Consider the following 19,743-nt stretch of genomic DNA (forward strand, 5'->3'; position numbering starts at 1 on the left):
CACAGCCATCTGTCTTCTCACCCCATGCAGAACAGGATGGTGGTACCCAAGCAGGTTCTCAGTCTGCCCAAGAACTGATGGGGTCTGATCTCCTTCCTCTGGGTCAAACTGCACCCAGCTCCATGCCCAAAAGGGACAGTGGCAGTGGGGCTGGTGCCTGGGAAGCCACAACTACAGTTTAATTACCTAGTGTCAGTGTAACTCTGCTTTTGGTCCATCTTTTGCTCACAGAAAATAGGATACCAAATCATTTGTAGGTGAGTAATAGTATGGAAGCAGTAGCTGTACCCACAACAGATTTCAAGAGAAACTTCTTGAATTAATGAGTTTTTCAAAAAAAGGACAATTACACTATAGAGATCACTGCCACATCTCAGGGATGTTGTCATCTTGTTGCAGGGGTTCCATACTGTTGTCTCCTTATCACAAAAGTTTCCTATCTTCTTAGTGTTTCTTGGGGGCAGCCCCCCAGAGCACTGACTCCTTCTCACAGTAGCCAACTCACTCCAGTTCCTTTCTCAACCAGCCAACTCACGCTTTTATAGCACTCTTCTTCTCATTGGTTACAGCTGTGGCCTGGTAAAGTCAGGCCTGTTCCTAATCTTTGATAATTGCCCAGTTGCAACTCCTTAGGGGTAAGATTACTTTGTATACTATCTTTATTTTCTTATATCCTATCCCCCTACAAATGCTGATATCCAACCAGCTGAATTATTGAAAAGTTTGTTTTCTTTTCATGGTATTTCTCTATAACCACCATCAAATCACAACTGTTTGAAGGACAAGAAATTATTCAGCTTGCCAGTACTTCCTGCCCCTAAAACAGTTTGCTGGAATTAAGCAGGGCTCTGGAGAGTCTCTTACTCATCATTTTGGAAACTACCCTCCTGTTTAATACCCACAGCATAAGACAGGATAGCTGACAAGTGCTTTTGAGCTGACACTATTAATCTCCATTAATGAACCAGCAAAAGGTTATTATTTTTAACCAAATCACTACATTATTCATCTAACAAAGACAAATGCTACATGCTGCATTTTGCACTAGTCCAAAAAGAGCCAGAGAGACTTGCTGAGACAGAGCCTCTGCCCAGCAAGGGGGGCACAGGGGCCCACAGGCCCTGGAGGTGTGCCACAGGAACCTCATGGAGCTGGCCACCACATCTGCCAGCTGCCTGGCACAGACCACATCCACAGCAGGGCTCCCCCTCACCTCCCCCTGGACACAGGACATGGCAATTATTTGCACATGGTGAAGTGGATTTATCTGGGCAGTGAGAACCAACAGAGAAGTCACTCTGAACTCAAGAGATGCTACAAGAGAAACAATTAAACCTAAGGTGTTCTTCTCATCTGGGACAAACTCTCCCAGGAAAGGGTATGCTCCAGTTTCCTCAAGTTTTCTGCATGCTTTCAGATGTGTCCATTGCCTTCTGCACACATCAGCACTTAAGTCATCAATTTCTTCTACACCTGAGGGCTGAAGCAGAAGAGGAGGAAGGCTGAATTTGACAGAGGATCCCAGCACAGCCTGGACTGTGAGGTGTGGCTGAGGCTTTGCAGCTCCCTCCTGGACTGTCTCATCATTTCCTCAGCCTGCAGGTTGCTGGGTTTTGAGTCATGATTTACTCTTGCTGCAGACATGGAAGCAATTTGCCTTCTCCCAGCCAGAGCCTGCCTGCCTCAAGCTGCCTTGCTGGATGTGAATTCAAGGTAAACAGGCAAATGGGCTCACAGGTTAAACTTCAAAACCAGCCTGAAGATTTATCCCTGCAGATGAACTCAAGCCAGAGGCAACCCTGGGGCAGGACTCAGCTCATGAGATGACAGATGAAGGATGTTGGGTACAGATTTCACAGCTGGAAAGAAAAAATTAGCCAGAGGTGTGGCCTCAGCTGGAGGAGCACACCAAGCATGCAGCATGGGCCACCTCTGCCACCTCTGCAGCATCAGAGTGGGTTCACTCTCCCAGTGCCCAGGCTTGAAGAGGATCAGTGCTCATGAGTTTGCAAGCCAGCTCAGGCTGCTGCTCAGCCCAGGGCTTGGCTATACAACCACACAGGGTGGTGTGTGTAACAAGCAGTGCCACTGCAAGATGAAGCATAAGCCAATAGACATGTTTGAGCACAAATCCACTGTCCTTCAGAAAATTATTCCTTTTTATGGATTTAGAATGGCTTCAAGACAGAAAGACTTGCCTCCAACAATGCTTGTGTCAGCACAGGGGTAGTTGGGAAGGCTTTCTTGTATGCAGGCTGTTTTCTCTCACTGGATGAAGCTGTTCCAGACTCCAGCCCCATTAGGATGTGGACTGAGTGCACCTCCTGGCTACATGGGACAGCTCAGACCACAGCTTGGGTCTAAGGAAAAGCAGGAAGGTGAGCACAGACTGAAATCCATTGCCATGTTTCACATAAACAAAGCCAGGGAAACAAAATAAAAATCAGCAAAAAAAAAAAAAAAAAAAAAAAAAAAAAAAAACAACACAAACCAAAAAAACCAAAACAAAACAAAACCCTACAACAAGTATTCTTAGGGATATAATTGGATGCTCAGAAAAATCTTCCTTGAAAAATAGTAGGGACAGGTAAGACATCTTCCCCTGGGAGACAAAGGCATTGTGACAAACTGCAGAGCCCAAGGGCTGAAGTTTGTGCTGTTCTGCCAGAGCATTAAACCTGCACCTAAGCTTTCCCTTCCAGTTGTTCTCCTGAGGGGGAAGCAGAACCAGCCACGAGATCTCTTTTCACCTTCCTCACACGTGCAAGAAGAATGTGCTCTTCTGTGGACAAAGCCTTGAGTCAGTGCTCCCAGGTCACTCCCTGAGGGCTGCACAGACTGAGCAGAGAAAGGCTGTGACAAAAAGCTGGAATCATTACACCTTCTCCCTTTCTGCTGGAAATAAACATTTCTGCAGTTCAGGAACTGGTCAGATGGAAACAGCATAAAAATGTAGGTGTTTACTGCTGCTGTCACTATCATTGGACACCTCCTTCCCAGCTGAGACTGGGAGGTAACACCCAGCCTGCCATGTCCCCACCAGAGCAGAAAGAACTGGGGCTAGCACAGTCACCTTCTGAATTAAGTTGTCATTTCTGCCTTATTTCCAGCACTCACTCCATGCACAGCTTGTGACACTAACAGAGCAGCACCCAGCACATCCCTTCCAGCTGCGGGAGGCCAGGCTGGGAGTGGTGTGGAGCTGGGAACTCTTGTTCCCAGAGAGCAGCCCCAAGGCCTGCTGGGGGTGTGCACCTTCTACCAAAACCACGAGATGAGTGGTGTAAAATCACAAACAAGTGAGCATTGGTCAATTTACAACAGGATCAAAAAAATCCAGCCTTTACAGGGAAGTGAATTAGCTAGCCCCAAAGTCTTCCACTGGCCTAGACACACAACCTAATCCTGAAGGATTGACATAGTTCTGGAATGGACACCTCTGAAACCTGAAAATCCATGATATTTTTTTATGACTTAAAACCAGTCACATTACATACATTTTATTTAATAAAAGTTAAAAACACGTACAAAAATGCAGTTCCATTTCCGTAAAATATAGGCTCAAAATAAAAAGACTGAACAGTAGAGTTCAGGCAGTAAAGTGCAAAGACAGCAGCTATGCCAGTCATGCTTAATCCATAAATAACCCTTAGACAGCAGCAGGAAGGAACAGGCAGAGCAGACACAGGCACAGCTATTCACGCACATCCACAGGGAACGATCCACACATCCCAGAGCGGGCTGCCAAGAACTGCAGGCCAGCCTCACCCAAACAAGGAGGGAGCAGCTGCTTTTCCACATGGTGACACACATACATGACACACTTTTTAAAAAAGTCTGTATTCTCCAAGTCCACTGTTTCCCCCCAGCCCCATAATGCAAAAAACATGACAATTTATATAATTATGACAAGAGTTCCCAAATTGTTTTCTCAGGTGAGCACCATAAATAGTCAGTCTGTAAAAAAAATGAAGTGCTAAACTGGCTACTAAACTGAGACAGGACATGCTTCCCCTGGTTAAAAGCATGCAAAAACAGCATCCAAAAGCCAGACTTCTTCTTCTAAGAGATTTCTGAGGGAAAAAAAAAGGAAGAGCAGCAACATCTCTTTGTTCACCACAGAAACTTGGAAAACTAGGTAGCAACAGAGAACAGCAACACCACAAGGATCCACTTCACCAGGCAAAGAGGTTCCAGCTGAGCCCTTTGGAGAGTCCAAAGCAAGGTCCACACACACCCACTGGCACGTACACTGGGATTACAGCACGTGTCAGTGAGCAGGGTGTGGGCCTTCACAAGGTCAGGCACAAAAACTTCAGTACACTTAGCACAATACTCCAATTTAGTGCAGTTTGAAAACTTACCACTCTTAATTATAACTATAGATTTTAGTGTAAAAAATAATGACATAATGTGCTTTAACTGAAACAGGTCTCTGCCAAGTCAGCACCTCCATAGGTGAGATCCATGCTTTGCCCACCCTGGGAAGCAAGACCAGGATTTCAGAACAAAGCAGTAAAAGAGAGAGTGCATTCCTAGTTATCCACAGTTGATGCATATTAGGAAGAACAATCCTCCTCAGTGCTCAACTAAGCTTCAGTGCAGGAGTGGCTGAAGGGAGAAGAGTCCAGAAGGAATAAGCACTCCAGAAATATTTCATTTGGAGGGGGAAGCTGTCTCCCAGCAAAACAGCTGGTGCTTTGCTGCACTGTCAGCTCTGCTACAGTACACACACACTCCTCCTGCACCTGGGAATGGAGCAGTCTGACTGTGCTATGGGCATTTTGTTACTCACACCATGCTATTACAACACAGCACTCCTGCAGCCATTGGTTCCATTTCTTAACTATCATTACACTTTGTGTAAAAGAAAATCCATTCAACAGGGAGAGTGTATTGTTTAATAGAAAAGGGTGATTTTATACAAAGTACTGTGGAGAAGTATAAGGCCACATGAAGAGCATCATCAAGTTGACATGGTGGCTATTTCTTAACTCAAGACACAATTAGTATTTCCTCTGGTGCATTGATACAGGTAAAGAAAGCCTTGAACTATAAGGTGCACAAGCATCCACAATACAAAAAAACCCTTTATTTTTTTTATTTCTCCTCTACTCAAAAAAATATAAAGAGAGACTCACTAATTTTTCATGGGCTATCTTGCCATTTTTGCATTTTTCAGTTTATTTTGATATGTTGGTTTAGTAGGACCAAAAATAAAGCATAATTTTTAGTGTCAAAATTTCTAAACAGTGTTTGTGCTTCTACCTCCACCAGAGCAGTCTGGCTCCTCCAAACTTTGCTTCAGTGGCATGTGGACTCGAGAATGCTTCTACCAACAGCCACATCAGCTTCTACTTGCAAAGGGTATGAATTCCTAAAATGTGAAGAATTTCAGCTCTTGTATTCTCAAATAAGGTCATTCTGGTTTAGTTTGTTTTAAAAACTACTGACTCACTTTGATCTTCGATCTACCTGCACAAGGAGGGTGTAAGAGCACTAGCCCATGGCAGGATCAGGATTTGCAAGTGTGAAAACCAAAAAATATGTTATCAAGTGGTAAGTGTTTATAAAACACTCTGAATGCAATAGTTTAGGTTTACTGAAAAGGAGTTTCCAAAACTCTGGGTCTCATCCAGCACAGCCCTACTAATGCAAGTAATTTGCCTGCATAACAAGACCTAAATGAACAAATACAAAATATATTTGGTATAGAAAATAGTACTATAAAAATTAAAAACCACCCTGTTTTACTGTCCATCAAAATATTAACAGCAAGCATAACAACTTTTTTTAACCTATTGCCAAAATAATTTCCAAGGAGTTCTACTTTCCTGAAGTGCTGGTGATTGCAATTGCCCAAGTACTGAAAAAAAATCCAACAGGGAAGGGATGAGGAAATATGATAGATTTCTCACATAGCACTATCAACAGAGGACCTAAACTGCAGGAAACTAAAGTACACACAAACACGGGGAAAATAAAAGCCATTGCCCATTCTGCTGCTGCCATCGGAGCTCTTCCCGATCCTCAGACAGTCTGCAGAAGGCGCCTCTTCACTCTAGCCCTGGCAGGCGGGTGATGGCACGGGGATGAGCATACTCAGAGCGCTGCTGCTGCTCTTGGGCTTCTCTGCTGTGGCAATTCTGCCGAGCTTGCCAAGCTCTGTCTGCCAGCTGGGGGTCTTCTTGGTGGCCATGTGGCGGCGGGTGTGCTTGGTGAGGTGGTCGCTGCGCATGAAGCGGCGCTCGCACACCGGGCACGAGAACTTCTTCTCGCCCGTGTGCGTCCGGCGGTGCCGCGACAGTTCATCCGAGCGGGCAAACTTCTTGTCACAGCCCTCCCAGTTGCAGCTGAAAGGTTTTTCCCCTGCAGGACATAAAGGAAGCGTTTGTTACTTTTGAGAAGCTGTGTTGCAGTCTTATCAAAGGGCTAACTTAAAATCTGCCTTGCAGGAACCAGTGAGTTCACAGAACTGCTCATCTGTGCAGTCAATGTAAGATTAAACTAAAGTTCTGTTCCAGAGAATAATAGCTATCATTTCTACTTATTTCCTTGTATCTCTCTTTAAGTGTTCTTTAATCAAGTCTGGTTTTTCAGTTGTCCAAAGTCCAAGTTTAAAGAAATAGAGCCTCCATAAAGCTGCCTTATCTGCTGACTGAACTAGAAGCAAGCCCCTGCCCCCATCCCCATGCATCCGTATCTCTCTTGCTGCAGCATGTCATCCACAAATACTGAGGGCAAACAGGAAGCCTGGAATGGAGCCTCGGGGTCCTGCTGCTCCAGTGATCCAGTCCTGCACACAAACACACCAGCAAGCACTCCCGAGCAAAGCCTGTCCTGCCAGCCCCCAGAGACCAGGAATGGCAGCAAGGCTGCCCACATCAGCTGCTGCTCATCCTGGGCCACTGCTGGACATCCCACCTGTCCTGAACAACCACAACTGCAACTACCGCCTGCATCTCCCACAGGGCTCCAGATAAACATCCACCATGTGGCCCAAGATTATGGGGACACTTTGAGGCAGAAGAGAAGAGGCCCCAACAGAAAGGAAGCCCCACAGGACTGTTCTCATTTCAGGTATTTAGAGTAAAGTCTGTGTCCTCTGGATGTGCTATGATCTAGCTAGTCAGCGTGCAGAGAAAAGGCAGAAAAAGAAAGCTGAACTACTCCTCCTCCTGATCCTGTAATGGGAACTGGCTAGTGAGGGGTCAGTGTGTTTCACCTGCCGTTGATGTCTTAACCACCATACAGGGAGACACCCAGGCTCCCTATGGATCAGCAGCCACATGCACAAAGCAAGGCACTTGCTGATAGTCTGTTTATCCTGGAGCACCAGGTTTAATTCAGCAGCCTCTCAAGCCAGGAGCAGAAGCCTCTGAACTATGGTTTACAAGAATTATCAGCTTCATGTAGAGGTTAAGCTCTTTCCCCAAAGGAACTGTAAAGACAAGCTGCCAAACTAATGCAAATCCCATCACACAAGCTGACATCCAATAAACCAGTGACTGTGGGTAGCAGCAGCCAGGGGAGAAAAGCCAAGGAAAACCAAAAATAGACAGAACTATTCTATACCAATCTCCCACCATGCCTATCCTTCAACATCAAAAATAATCCCTGAGAACTCAAAGTTAAGTTTTAATTTAACAAGATCCTGGAAGCAGAAAAAGGCTAAGTAAAACACATGTAGACTGTTTCCCCACTGACACAATTTATGAAGCAAATCACTTCATATTAATTACAATTAATTTTCATTTACCACTAAAATTCCCCTTTTGCAACTGAATAAACTGTTACATTCCTGTAGGAGCTCTGCTTCCTAACACAGCAGCCCAAAATCACAATGCATTCCCATTTATCCTACAAAAAACTCTGGGGGAACAAAAAAAAACGCAAAGAAACAAAAAAACCCCAGTTTCTGAATTCCTCTTTTCTTTTACTCACATGACTATTAAGACCAACTACCTGTACTGTGTTTTGCCTACACCAGACCTCCCCATGCTCCAAAAAAAGGAACTTGCACAATTCATTTCCATCTAGTCCAGATGGCAGGATTCCACTTAGATCTAAACACACGCACACAGACGGCAAAGCTTCACTCCAGCTAAAGCCTGTGAAATTCAGCTAACACTACAGGGTCAGCTGAGGTCTCAGAACAAAGTACATCTTGTTTTGCCTGTCCATGGAGAATGAACATTCCTTCCATCCCTGAGATGAGCAAAAGCTTCCCCATCACCTGCTCCTTCCCTTTCCCACCCCCTCCTTGCAAAGAGCCTGCATTTCAGCACCCCGCACGGGCAGAGCCCCTCACGCACCGGTGTGGGTGCGCAGGTGGGCCTTGAGGTGGGAACTCTTGAAATAGGTTTTCTTGCAGCCGGGGAAGTCGCACACGTAATTCCTCCGCCTGGAGAAGTCCATCTGGGGGGCACAGGTCTGGCCAGAAGCGATGAACACGGGAGCAGGGGCGAGGGGCAGGAGCTTGGTGCTGCCCACAGTCACCAGGGCCTGCGGGCACGGCGGCGCCTGCGGGACAGCGGGCTGTGGCAGAACCAACATGACAGTCCCCTGAGGCACAGAGGGGCCCATGAGCACAGGCTGGGGGAGCGGGGCTGTCTGGGGCAAGATGGGCTTCATGGGAGTCGAGAGTGCTGGAGCTGGAGGCTTCACGTAGGCATTAATCATGCTGCTTTGTCCATTTAAAGGGATCATTTGACAGAGAACCTGGGGGCTGGAGACGGGGGCAGGTGTCACTGGGGTAGCTCTTTTTTGCAAGTCATTCTCACAATTCTTTGGTAAGTGGGTTTGTGGCGAAACAGGCCGGACCGGTAGCTGCCCTTTATTGGTCACAATATCACTGGAGTCATGTGCATAAGGCTGATGTGCCGGAGAGGTTTTGTCGATTAAATCATCCGCAGCCCACGTGTCCTGTGGCAGTCTGGAATGTTTTGGGTCATCCGCTCCACACCAGTCTCTGGAAGCGCTGCAGCCTGAAGTCACCTTTGTTTGCTCTTGCACGGCAGGAATGTGATGGTAAGCAGAACTATCACCTGTGTGCCGTATGACACTTGTTGCCATGGCCCTGCAGGGCTGAGGAGCAGGGAATTCAGAGATCACTGGCTTCTGCCTGCACGGTGGCCCCACGCTGGGAGCAGATGGCCTGGCTGTGGGAGAGGCACCGGTGGCTGAGGTGACCGAGCAGGCAGCTGTGTTTGCCATGACTGTCCTTGGTTTGGAGTAAGTCACCTGTGAGGACAGGAGCGTGGCTGCCGACATCTCAACGAAGTCAGGGCTGTGCGGAGGGGTCATGCACTGCAAAAAAACCACACCAGTGTGCATCAGTGTAATTCCATGGCACAGTTTTCCCGTTTTCACTCTGAAAAATAAAATTACATGCCCTCTCCCAGCATCTCAATGTGCCTCTCAGAACAAACTGAATAAAGTCTACTGCTGTGGTTTAATCCCAGAGGGCAATGAAGTCCCATGAAACTCACTCATCCTCCACCCCCAGATGGATGGGAAGGAGAAACAGAAAAAGGTAAAACCTATGGGTTGAGATGAGAACAAGTTAATAATTCAAATACAGGAAAATACAATAATAAAAATATAAAAAACGCAGATAAAAAGACTGAGAGAAATAAAGCTCAAGAGCAACAAATGATGCAGAGTACAACTGCTCACCACCCACCTGGCCTGAACCCAAGCAGTGACTGGCCCCTCCTGGCCAACTCCCCCCACTTTATACACTGAACACAATGCTCTATGGTATGGAATATCCCTGTGGCCAGATTGGTCAGTAGTGTCTTAGCCATGCTCTCTCACAAGGCTTCTCCTCCTCACTGGCACAGCAGAAGACACTGAGAAGTCCTTGGTTTAATTGCTGCTGAACTGTGCTTACTCTAAAACATCAGTGTGTTATTAACATTATTCTCACCTTAAATCCCAAACACAGTACTGTGCCAGCTACTAGGATGAACACTAACTCTATCCCAGCTGAAAACAGGACAATATTCACCCAATATTCTATGCCATTTACATCATGCCCACACTTTTAAATACATCCCAATTTACCACCATTACTTTTCTTGTCTTTTGATATGGGTATCATTCCCTTAGCTTGTGAGCCATCCCTCTAAAACATCTGCTGAGCTCATTCATGGATTGCTTTGGGCTCCAATTCAGGGCAGGAAAGATGGCGTGTTATGTTGGATTGCAGCCTACTGAAGTTAGTTCTCATTCCATCACTGCTGTGTTTGTCCAGTTTCATCAAAGTTTGTTCATCATGAATGTGGGTGATTCCTACTGTAATACCCCTGATGTTGCGTGTAGCAAGCCCAGAAGTGGTGACATGAGTGTTATATGGCATCATATAACAGTGCCATCATATACAGTGTTATATGGCAATTAGCATCATACAATCCAAATCACTGGCTGCTCTCACACAGACCCAGATCCCCTGGAACAAAACTTTGGACTTCCCTATCCTCCCACATTACCCACCAAGTGCAGCCAGGTCCTTGAGAACAGCAACCCCATGGATGGGCTGTCATTGCCTGATGCAGGAATAACTCTGATTGTTTTCCCCAGAAGCTTTTTTGTGTGCACTACAGGGACTTTATCCCCTTCTACACTATGCAGAAGTTTTGCTTGAGCACAGCTGGCAGATCCTCTAGTGCTGACTGCCCAGGTGGCCTTTGCTAAATGTGTATCCTATTGTTTGAAGGTCCCACCACCCATTGCTCTCAGTAACAGTCTGTTCTATCATTCAATTTTCCTGGAGACTGACACATGACAGGGTATAAACCCACACAATGCCATGCTCTTCAACCCAGGTGTCCATGAGGTTGTGTTGGAAATGAGTCCCCTTATCTGGCTCAATTCTTTCTGGGGTGCCCTGTTGCCATAAGACCTGATTTCCAAGGCTCAGGACAGTGTTCCAGGCAGTGGCATGGGGCATGGAATAGGTTTCCAGTTATCCAGTGGTTGCTTACACCATCATAAGGACATGGTGCTTGTCTGGGTGGGTTTGTGCGAGTCTGATAGAGTCCATTTGCCAGGTGTTCCCATATTTGTATTTCAGCCATTGTCCTCCAGAGCAAAGAGGCTTTAACTGCTCGTCTTAAATAACTGAAGTGTGTGTTTCACAACTATGGATAGCCCAACAAGAGTGTCCATGGTCAAGCCCACCCCTTGATCATCATCCCATCTACATGTTGCATTTCCTCCTTGATGGCCTCAGATATCATGGGCTCACCAAGCAATAAATAATTCACTCTGGAGAATCTTGCCAATCCAGATCCACCTGAGCCACTTCAATCTTAGAAGACTGATCCATTGGTTGTTTTAATGTTCCTTGGTGGCCCAAGTCCTGGGTACATGAGCATCCACTGATGTACCCTTACAACCAGGCTCTCCACCCAGGCAGCAGTATCTTGCCACAAGGCAGCAGCCCAGATGGGTTTACCTCTGCTCTGCTTCCATCACTACCACCACCACCACAGGGCATTTGCCACCACCTGTGAATCAGCACAGAGATAAAGCACTGGCTGTTCTTGTTCAGCAGTGTCTAAAGCCAATGTTAATCTCTGCAAAGTAACTCAATTCACCTTCTCCTTCAGCACTTTCTGTAATTTTTTGTAGGCTATACCACACAGCCACTTTCCATCTTCAGTGCTTTCCTACAACACAGCAGGAATCTAACAGGGCATACTGTTTCTCATTTTGGGGTAACTTATTATACAATAGAGTCTCTTCAGCACACGTCATCTCCTCACCAGGTGGCATCCAGGAGTCTGCCCTCTCACCAATCCCAGGAGTCTTGGAAGTAATCACAATGACTGAGGTTTCCTGTTTGAGCACCCAGTGTGACCAGCAAGACCCACTCATTCCACACAGCATCGGCTACAGGATGTGTAGGAGACCCATCCTTTGCACATCCAGCCCAGCATCAGCAATCAGGATGCTAGGGCAGCTGTGCTTCAGTACCAATCACTTTCAAAGCAGCTGGAACCTCTTTGTAAGCTGCCAGTATCTGTTTTACAGCTGGAATACAGTGGGCTTCAGGTCCTCTGTAACCCAACTCCAAAACCCTAGAGGCTGACCTAATTCTCCCCTGTGCCTTCTACCAGAGGTTCCAGGTAGGGCCACTTGCTTTGGCTGCAGTGTAGAGCACATTTTTTGTATCTTGTCCTGCCTGGACTGGCCCAAGGGCTGGGGCAGAGTTAATTTTCTGCATGAATTATCTCCTGTTTAAGTTGTTCAAAGGCTTGTTGTTGTTCAGGGCCCCATTTGAAATCATTCTTCTTCTGGGTCACTTGATAGAGAAGGCTGACAATCAGACTGTAATTTGGAATGTGCAACCCCACAATGCCTAAGAAAACTTGTGTTTTTCTTACTAGTTGGTAGAAATGTATCTGTTATTTTGTTAATCAAATCCATTGGGATCTGATGACATCCACCTTGCTATTTTTTTCTTAAAAACTGGATCTGTGGCTATGCAAGCTCCCGGACCTTACTTTGTTTTATGGCAGCTTTCACAGAGATCTGGACTATTTTCTTCCCTTTCTCAAGAACTTCTGCTGCTGTACTGCCCACAGTGGTACCATCAATATATTGCAAGCGTTCTGGAACTGGATCAGTCCACAGCGAATGGCTCAAAGTTTTGCCATGTGGGTTGGGGACACTGACTTAATCTGGATCTGTGGGTGACTGTGCCTTGCTCATGTCATAAAACACCCTCTGGTACAGCTAATTCCCTCAGGTAGCAGATGTGTCTCCCCACAGCAGCCCACCTGCCCAGGTGACACTGCCTCTTCCCTGAAGGGATACCTTTCCTTCACACTTGACCAAGTTGCCTCCACAGGCTGAAGACTTGTGACATTTTTCCAATCACCTCGTCAATGCTCTCTTCCCTAGGAAGTCATCGCAACTGCTTGGCTTCCCTATCTCCTAATTCCAGCTACTAGCCCCACTGGAGCAGCCAGGTGATAATGTGCACACCTGGACAGCAGCTGAAACCTCTTCAGATCCCTCAGAACCAGGGATTGAGTGATTATCTCTTGTTCTGTCTCTTCCTCCACCCAGTTTTTGTGATGGCTGACTTTGGTGTCCATTTCTTCTTGTGTACAAGGAAACTGAAACGGCACAAGCTCATCATCCTCTGGCTCAGCTGCATCATCCCCTGCTGGGGTCTGAGTGGTCACACTGCATGTGTGATGCCAGGGTCTGAGCAGCCACAAACAGTTGCTTAACCCTAAACAAGACCTGAACCACATCCCCAGCTCCTGCTCACTCACAGACCATGATTTCAGCATCCCAAGGATATTAAAAATTTCCAAAGTTCCCATGCCTGGAGAAGAAGGGGAAGATTGTGCATGTCTTCTACACAGGCTGGCTTTCTGAGGCAAAAAGGCAAACAGTGTCACTATTAGCAGTTTCTGATAGGTGGTTCCCCAAGTACAGAGGTGATGACAGAGGAGCTGACAGCATGAAAACCAGATGAGTTTCAAGGGCAGCAGTTCTGTGTAATCACATAATCCAGTGTTACAAAGTACAACAAAATTATAACCTTAGCCCAGCCCCCAGAGGTGATACCATAGCACTAGGGGGAAAATACACAAGAAGTAAATTGTTACATAACACAACAACCCTGATAGCAAATAATTCAACACTGTGATCAACAACTAATAAACTAATAAAATGAGTCCTGATAACAAATTTGTTTCAGCACGGTCTGGTCAGATCTGTCATAGAGGAGAATCAGAAAGATAAAACTCATGTCTTGACACAAGAACAGGTTAATCATTGGAATAAAGTAAAATATAATAACAACAATTGTAATTATTATTACAGGGAGGTACCAAAGAGAGAGAGCAATAAAACCCAAGAGAAACAAGTGGTGCACAATACAATTGCTCACCACCCACTGACCAATGCCCAGGTCCTTCCCAACATCACTGGTCATCCCAGTTTTTATGCTGGCCATGACACTCTATGGTATGGAATACCCTCCTGGCCAGTTTGGATCACCTGCCCTGACCATGCTACTTCCCAGCTTCCTGGGCACCTCCTCACTGGTGGGAATCTGAAAAGTCCTTGACCTGGGTGGGGTAAGCACTGCTCAGCAACAACTGGAACATCAGTATGTTACCAGCATTATTCTATTCCAGATCACAAACACAGCACTGTGCCAGTTACTAGGAATAAATCTAACTCTATCCTAGCCAACACCAGGACACTACATTGCCTTATCTCATGGCCATTCTGATTAAGCTGAAAAGTGTATTAATAAAAGGAGGGCAATGAGGCAGCTGTAAACCTGCATAAGACACTGCAAGTATACTCACTGCAACACAAAAGTCTTTCATTCCTTTCTCCTCAGCAAGCTGAGGAGGCACAGCTGTAAGAGGCTATGAGCAGAATAAACAGTCCAACAATGGATAGCACTACTCCACTTTTCTATTTCAAGCTCCCAGCAAGCCCTAGATCTTTTCTCAATGATTACCTCATCGTTTCATGGCTACCTTTTAGATAAAGACAAATGAAACTGCTCTGTCCCTTCTTATTCATCCATTTCTCTCTATGCTGTCTTCCTGCATCACCTCTTCTTCCTCCTTTCCCACTGAAGGGTATCTCCTGTGCTGCTCCAGAGACAGTATCAGCACTGAGCAGCAGGAGACATTATGGCAGCTGCTTGTCAGGCTGCTCTTATCTCAGCCTCTTTCCTCTACTATTCCCCTTTTACCTGGCAACTGCATGCTAGAAGCCTACTGGTTGAAATGGGCCTTAACCATCTAAAACCCTAATGGCACCAAGCCTTTTTTTAATACCTACTTTTGTTGCAACATAAATTGAAGCAAAAGAAAAAAAATTGGATTCAACCAACATTAGTCAGCTGGAGTAGACCAATGTCTGGAGAAATAAGAGACTACATGTACAAACACATAGTACAGAAACTAATTAAATTGCCTATTTCATAATGGCAACGAGCACTTTCTCTTACAATGACCAGTGAAGCATAACATCATCAAGGGCCTTTTTTCATACAGTGCCTGCAGAAATGCTGATGCCAAATCACCAAGGCTCACTCTGCCATTCCTACTCAAAGTGTTCCAAGGAACCTACAACAGCCATCTCGACATCCCTGTCAAATCCAATAACCTGTCAGCAAGGGCTTTCACACCTAAATTTAACAAAAGCCTCTACATTTGCTAAACCAGAGACAGCAAAAAACCACAAACTCAACATGCCCACCTCACTACTCTGTGCACAGCACAGGCTGTGGCAAAGGGACACCTGAGCAAGCCTGTCTTTTCCAGTCAACTTAAAGCATTGCAGGGCTGTGACACCCACGTGTGGGGCATATTTGTTTGGTGTTCATGCTTTTCTTACCAGTGTGGATAGACAGTCCTTTGGTAACTCAGCTGGAGCCTCGGTGTGCATTGTGAAATCCCCAGAATCCGAGAAGGGCGTGAGGGGCCTTATCTTTAATATGTCACCTTTCTGCGATCTTTGCCCCCAGGAGCTCATACAAACAAGGGCTTCAACAGCTTCAATGTCGTTCTGCTCCAGGGTGCTGCAGGTGGACCTCTCGCTGTCATGGCGCTGCCGTTCTCGGATGGACTCGTAGATGTCCACAATGTCAACCTGGGTGCAATCGGATTACCGGCTGTTAGCACGAGTCAGACACCGAACTGACACCACCCACACACTGTCTGCTCACAATGAAGGTCAACTGAAACAGATCCCATGCCCATGGCAAGACTTTTACCAGCTGGCTCATCTCTCACTCTCCCCCGAGCAGCTCGTCCCCACACTCCCTTCTCTTAAAAAGAAAAAAAAAAGGAAAAAAAAATGAGAAGGAAGACACGTGATTTTCCAGGAAAAGAACAGATATGTGTGTGGCTCACATTTCCAAGCTTACTTTCCTGGATGACACTGCTCTGAACAAACACATCCCATGCTTCCACACAAGCATGAAAGAGGAAAATCCTGACTTTGAACCTTGTTTAGAGAAGGCTGTTTCCTGAATCCAAAAGACTATTCAGCACTAATCTCATTCTGGAAACATTTAGAAGATAAATTTCAGCTGCCAGTAAGATGCTTTAAGGTATGATCATTGACTTGGAGTACTATACATCACAAAAGATTTTCAATCTTATTTTTAACAGGGAAGCCAGGATGGGGAAAAGATGGAAGGAAAACAGTTTTCAAAGTACAGTGGAACTGTTTGCATTGTACTTCAGAAAAGCCTGATGCTACATAGGTGCTAGGTACCTAAAACACATTCTGAGTAAAACGAAGACAAATGTAATCATACTGACTTGTTTCCAATTGCAAGCATCACAGAATATTTTTGTGTGCATGTGTACATGGGCAAAACACTTGACTTCTCTGCACAAGAATATCCAAACTTCACAAAGCTCTCACAGTTCCTGGCAGTGGCTCCAAAAGCTACACCAGCCTGATGGGTTATTACTCACATGCCAGCTCAGTCTCAGCAAGGAATCCAGGCTCCTCCAGTCTTTAGACACACCAACTAACCTGAAGGCTGAGATTCAGAAGTGTGGACCAAGCCTCTTGAGCCTACTGCTGTTACACAGAGTGTTTATGTACTGCAGGAAAAAGGTTTTAACTCTAAAGGCAACACCACACAGTGAGCATGGCCTCAAGCCCTAGAAGGAATTCTACTCATTGGGTAACAGCACGTACTCTAAGTCAATGAGTTTTGTTACTGAGTTAAGTAATGTGGGATGATCCTTATTCAACAGTGTCACAAAGATGTAAAGCTGTGTTTGCACTCTAGGGATGTGCAGGCAACCCTGCTAAGCATCATGTATCAAAAATATTGGTACTGCACTCACAGAGGACTTTCACCTCAAATGAGGTACAAGGCATGGAGATGTCATGATCTGGGGGCTGGAAGGGGTAAAAGCAATTAACACGTTGGAGAGAGACTTCTAAGAATTTCCACTGAAAAACTGTGAGGATGTGTGCCTGCAAGCCTGGCCCTCAGTGGCCTGTGACACCGGGCCATGCCAGGCGAGGCTGGGCACCGAGCACACAGCCTGCCAGCACTCCTCCAAGCACGCCTGCAAGCAGCCAAGCCCACGGGCTGATATTCTCCAACCCTACGTTTCAGGACAGCAGCTTTCCCTGAAGAGACGTTAAAAAAAATGTGCCTCGCTTCCTCAAAAAACACCCCGAAATCAAAAAAAAACCTCACAAAAAAAGCTCTTTCTGCAGACGAGCGCTGCAGCGCGGGCTCGCCGGCTGCTGCCAGGGAAATGGGCAAGCGCGCCGGGCGCCTGTCCTCACATCACCCCGCCGGGAACGACGTGCGGGATGCGGGCACGATGGGCACCGGCAGGGACGGGCGGGCTGCGGACATAATGGGCACCGGCAGGGACGGCGGGGACGCGGGCAGGGACGGGCGGGAGCGTGGGCAGGATGGACACGGGCAGGGCGGGTCGCCGGCGGGAAGGATGGGGCACGGTCAGGGAGCATGGTGGGCGGGCAGTGCGATGCGGGCAGTGCGGGTCGCTCCCGGGCAGGATGGGGGCGGGGGTGCGGGCAGTGCGGGTCGCTCCTGGGCAGGACCCACCGTGCGGGCAGTGCGGGGCGCAGGGCAGCGGGCGGGCGGTGCCGGGGGCAGCGCGGGTCCCACCGCGGGCAGCGCCTCCCGCCGCCCGCAGGGGCCCCCACCCGCACCCCGCCCCACGGCGCTGCCCGCGGCCGGGCGGTGCCACTGAAGAGAGGATGGCGCGAAAGGAAGCAGGAGGAGGAGGAGGAGGAGAAGGGGGCGGAGGGCAGCTCCCACCCTGCCGCCGCCCCCGCACGGTGGCTGAGCGAGGGCCGCCCCCCTTCCCTGCAGGTGACCGGAGCAACACCCGCTCCTGAGGGCTCTGCCCTGCCACTGCCGCCCCGCACCCGCCGCCCAACCAAGCCGCTCCCCGCCGGGTGAGTAGCGGTCCCGGCCGAGGCGGGCACGGTCCCCGCACTGTGCCCGCCACCGAGCACGTGCCCGCGCTGCACTGGCGCTGGCCATCCCCACCGCCCCCGCTTCCATCCCTCCCTCCGCGCGCCCGGTGCTCACCGCGGGCGCATCTCCCATGTCCGAGCAGGGCGAGCCGTGCATGGCGCGGCTCGGGCGGGCGGCGTTGGCAGCGGCGCTCCCGGGCAGCGGCGGCAGCAGGGGCGCGCACACAGCGGCGGGAGCGGCACCCGGCAGCGCCGCCCCCTCCCGGCCCCGCCCGCCGGGAGCGGCGCGGCCGCGAGCTGGGGGAGCGCTCCGAGCGCGGCCTGCGCCAAACAGCGCGGGGGGGGGGACGGTCCCGGCCAATCAGCGCCCGCAGGCGCCCGCGCCCGCCCAATGAGCGGCGGCGGGCGGCGTGATCGCGGCGTGCCGGCGGGAGGGGCGGCGCGTGGGCACGGCCGGCGGGAAGGCGGGGCGGGGGCGGGGCCAGCAGGGGCGGGGGAGCGCGCGCTGGAAACTGGGGGAAAGGTCGGGGGCGGGCGGCGGCCGGGAATGCCCGCGCTGGGGGCGGGGCCGTCGCTGGTCCCCGCCCCCCCGCGGTGCGTGCGGCGCGGCACGAGCGCTCCCGCCAACCACCGCCCGCGTGCGTGCGCGGGAGCACCGCCGGACCCGCGGCTTACCGCCAACCCCTCCAGCTTCCCCGTCTGGGAACGGCGCCCCTGCTCCTGCAGCTTCCCGCCAACCCCGCCAGCTTCCCGCCATCCCCGCCACCTTCCCCGTCTGGGAACGGCGCCCCTGCTCCCGCAGCTTCCCCGTCTGGGAACGGCGCCCCTGCTCCCTCAGCTTCCCCGTCTGGGAACAGCGCCCCTGCTCCCGCAGCTTCCCGCCACCCGCCGTCAGTTTTGCCGTCGAGGTCCTGCCTGCCACGTTTGACAGGGAAGTGGTCGGATGCCTGCCTGGCCATGGCACTGCTTTGCCAGATAAAGGATTTGGGATCACAACCTTAAATCCCCTCCCAAAATCCATGAAGGGTTACTGTTATGGATCATTGGATCCCTTGGTGTTGGAAGGCCTCCCCTGGGCCAGCCCAGAATGCAGCTCTTAAAAGCCTTCAAGTCACAACATATATTCTATTAAAAAATGTGTGTTCTTTGGTTTTTCCTGTCCCCAGCCCTTGTTTTCATTTCCCAGTGGCAGCCGAAGTGTGTTGGCCCAGCAGGATTTGTGGTTATACTGAGCAGCACCAAGTGCTGGCAGTGGCTGCACCGAGCACAGCTGGGGCAGCTCTGCATCTCACAGCCTGCCGAGGGACAGGAAAGACCTGTGTCCCCAGGGGGGTCAGACCTGTGTCCCCAGGGGGGTCAGACCTGTGCCCTATGGAGGGTCAGACCTGTGTCCTGCAGGCCTCTGATGGCTGCTGGCTTTGCCAGCACTATCCCAACCTTGCCCCTTCCCTTATGCCTCCTTGACACAGAATGAGGACAGCAAAAAGCATTTTATCCTGCTGAATTACCTCTGTTTGTTCCTTCCCTGGTTTCTGGAGATGTTACATACTCAAGTATCCACACAGAGAATCATCTTGAACCTCTGGGCACCTTCTGCTGTCAGCCTCATTTTGCCACTGGGGTTTATTTTTTCCCTTACAGTTGCTCCAAATCCCCGTCCTTCCCTGCTGCCCATGCAGTTTCTAAAGCTTCACTGCACTGTGCTCATCCCTGCCCTCCATTGCTGCACATTTCAGCTTTCCCAGCCCTGGCCCATCCCAGCCCACC

At 49.0% G+C, this 19,743-nt stretch overlaps 1 protein-coding gene across 1 annotated transcript; it reads right to left on the reverse strand.

Moving 5' to 3' along the window:
• Positions 1 to 3,527: 3,527 nt before the first annotated feature.
• Positions 3,528 to 18,168, reverse strand: KLF11 (KLF transcription factor 11). Its single transcript, XM_054279771.1, has 4 exons — positions 18,092 to 18,168; positions 15,388 to 15,642; positions 8,316 to 9,309; positions 3,528 to 6,369 (listed from the first exon to the last, which is right to left on the reverse strand). The coding sequence occupies exons 1-4, from the start codon at positions 18,131 to 18,133 to the stop codon at positions 6,062 to 6,064; spliced, it is 1,599 nt and encodes a 532-aa protein (XP_054135746.1). The 5' UTR covers positions 18,134 to 18,168; the 3' UTR covers positions 3,528 to 6,061.
• Between the last annotated feature and the right edge of the window lie 1,575 nt (positions 18,169 to 19,743).

Source organism: Melozone crissalis, unplaced genomic scaffold, assembly GCF_028551555.1.
Source record: "Melozone crissalis strain CALT ecotype California unplaced genomic scaffold, PUWL_Pcris_2 ptg000027l_1, whole genome shotgun sequence".
Taxonomy (NCBI): Eukaryota; Metazoa; Chordata; class Aves; order Passeriformes; family Passerellidae; genus Melozone; species Melozone crissalis.

Coding starts and splice junctions, on each gene's coding strand:
- KLF11 (XM_054279771.1), bottom strand. CDS start 18,133: ATGCACGGCTCGCCCTGCTCGGACATGGGAGATGCGCCCGCG. Junction 15,643..18,091: donor ACATGGGAGATGCGCCCGCG/GTGAGCACCGGG, acceptor GATTGCACCCAG/GTTGACATTGTGGACATCTA. Junction 9,310..15,387: donor AGGACTGTCTATCCACACTG/GTAAGAAAAGCA, acceptor GTTTTTTTGCAG/TGCATGACCCCTCCGCACAG.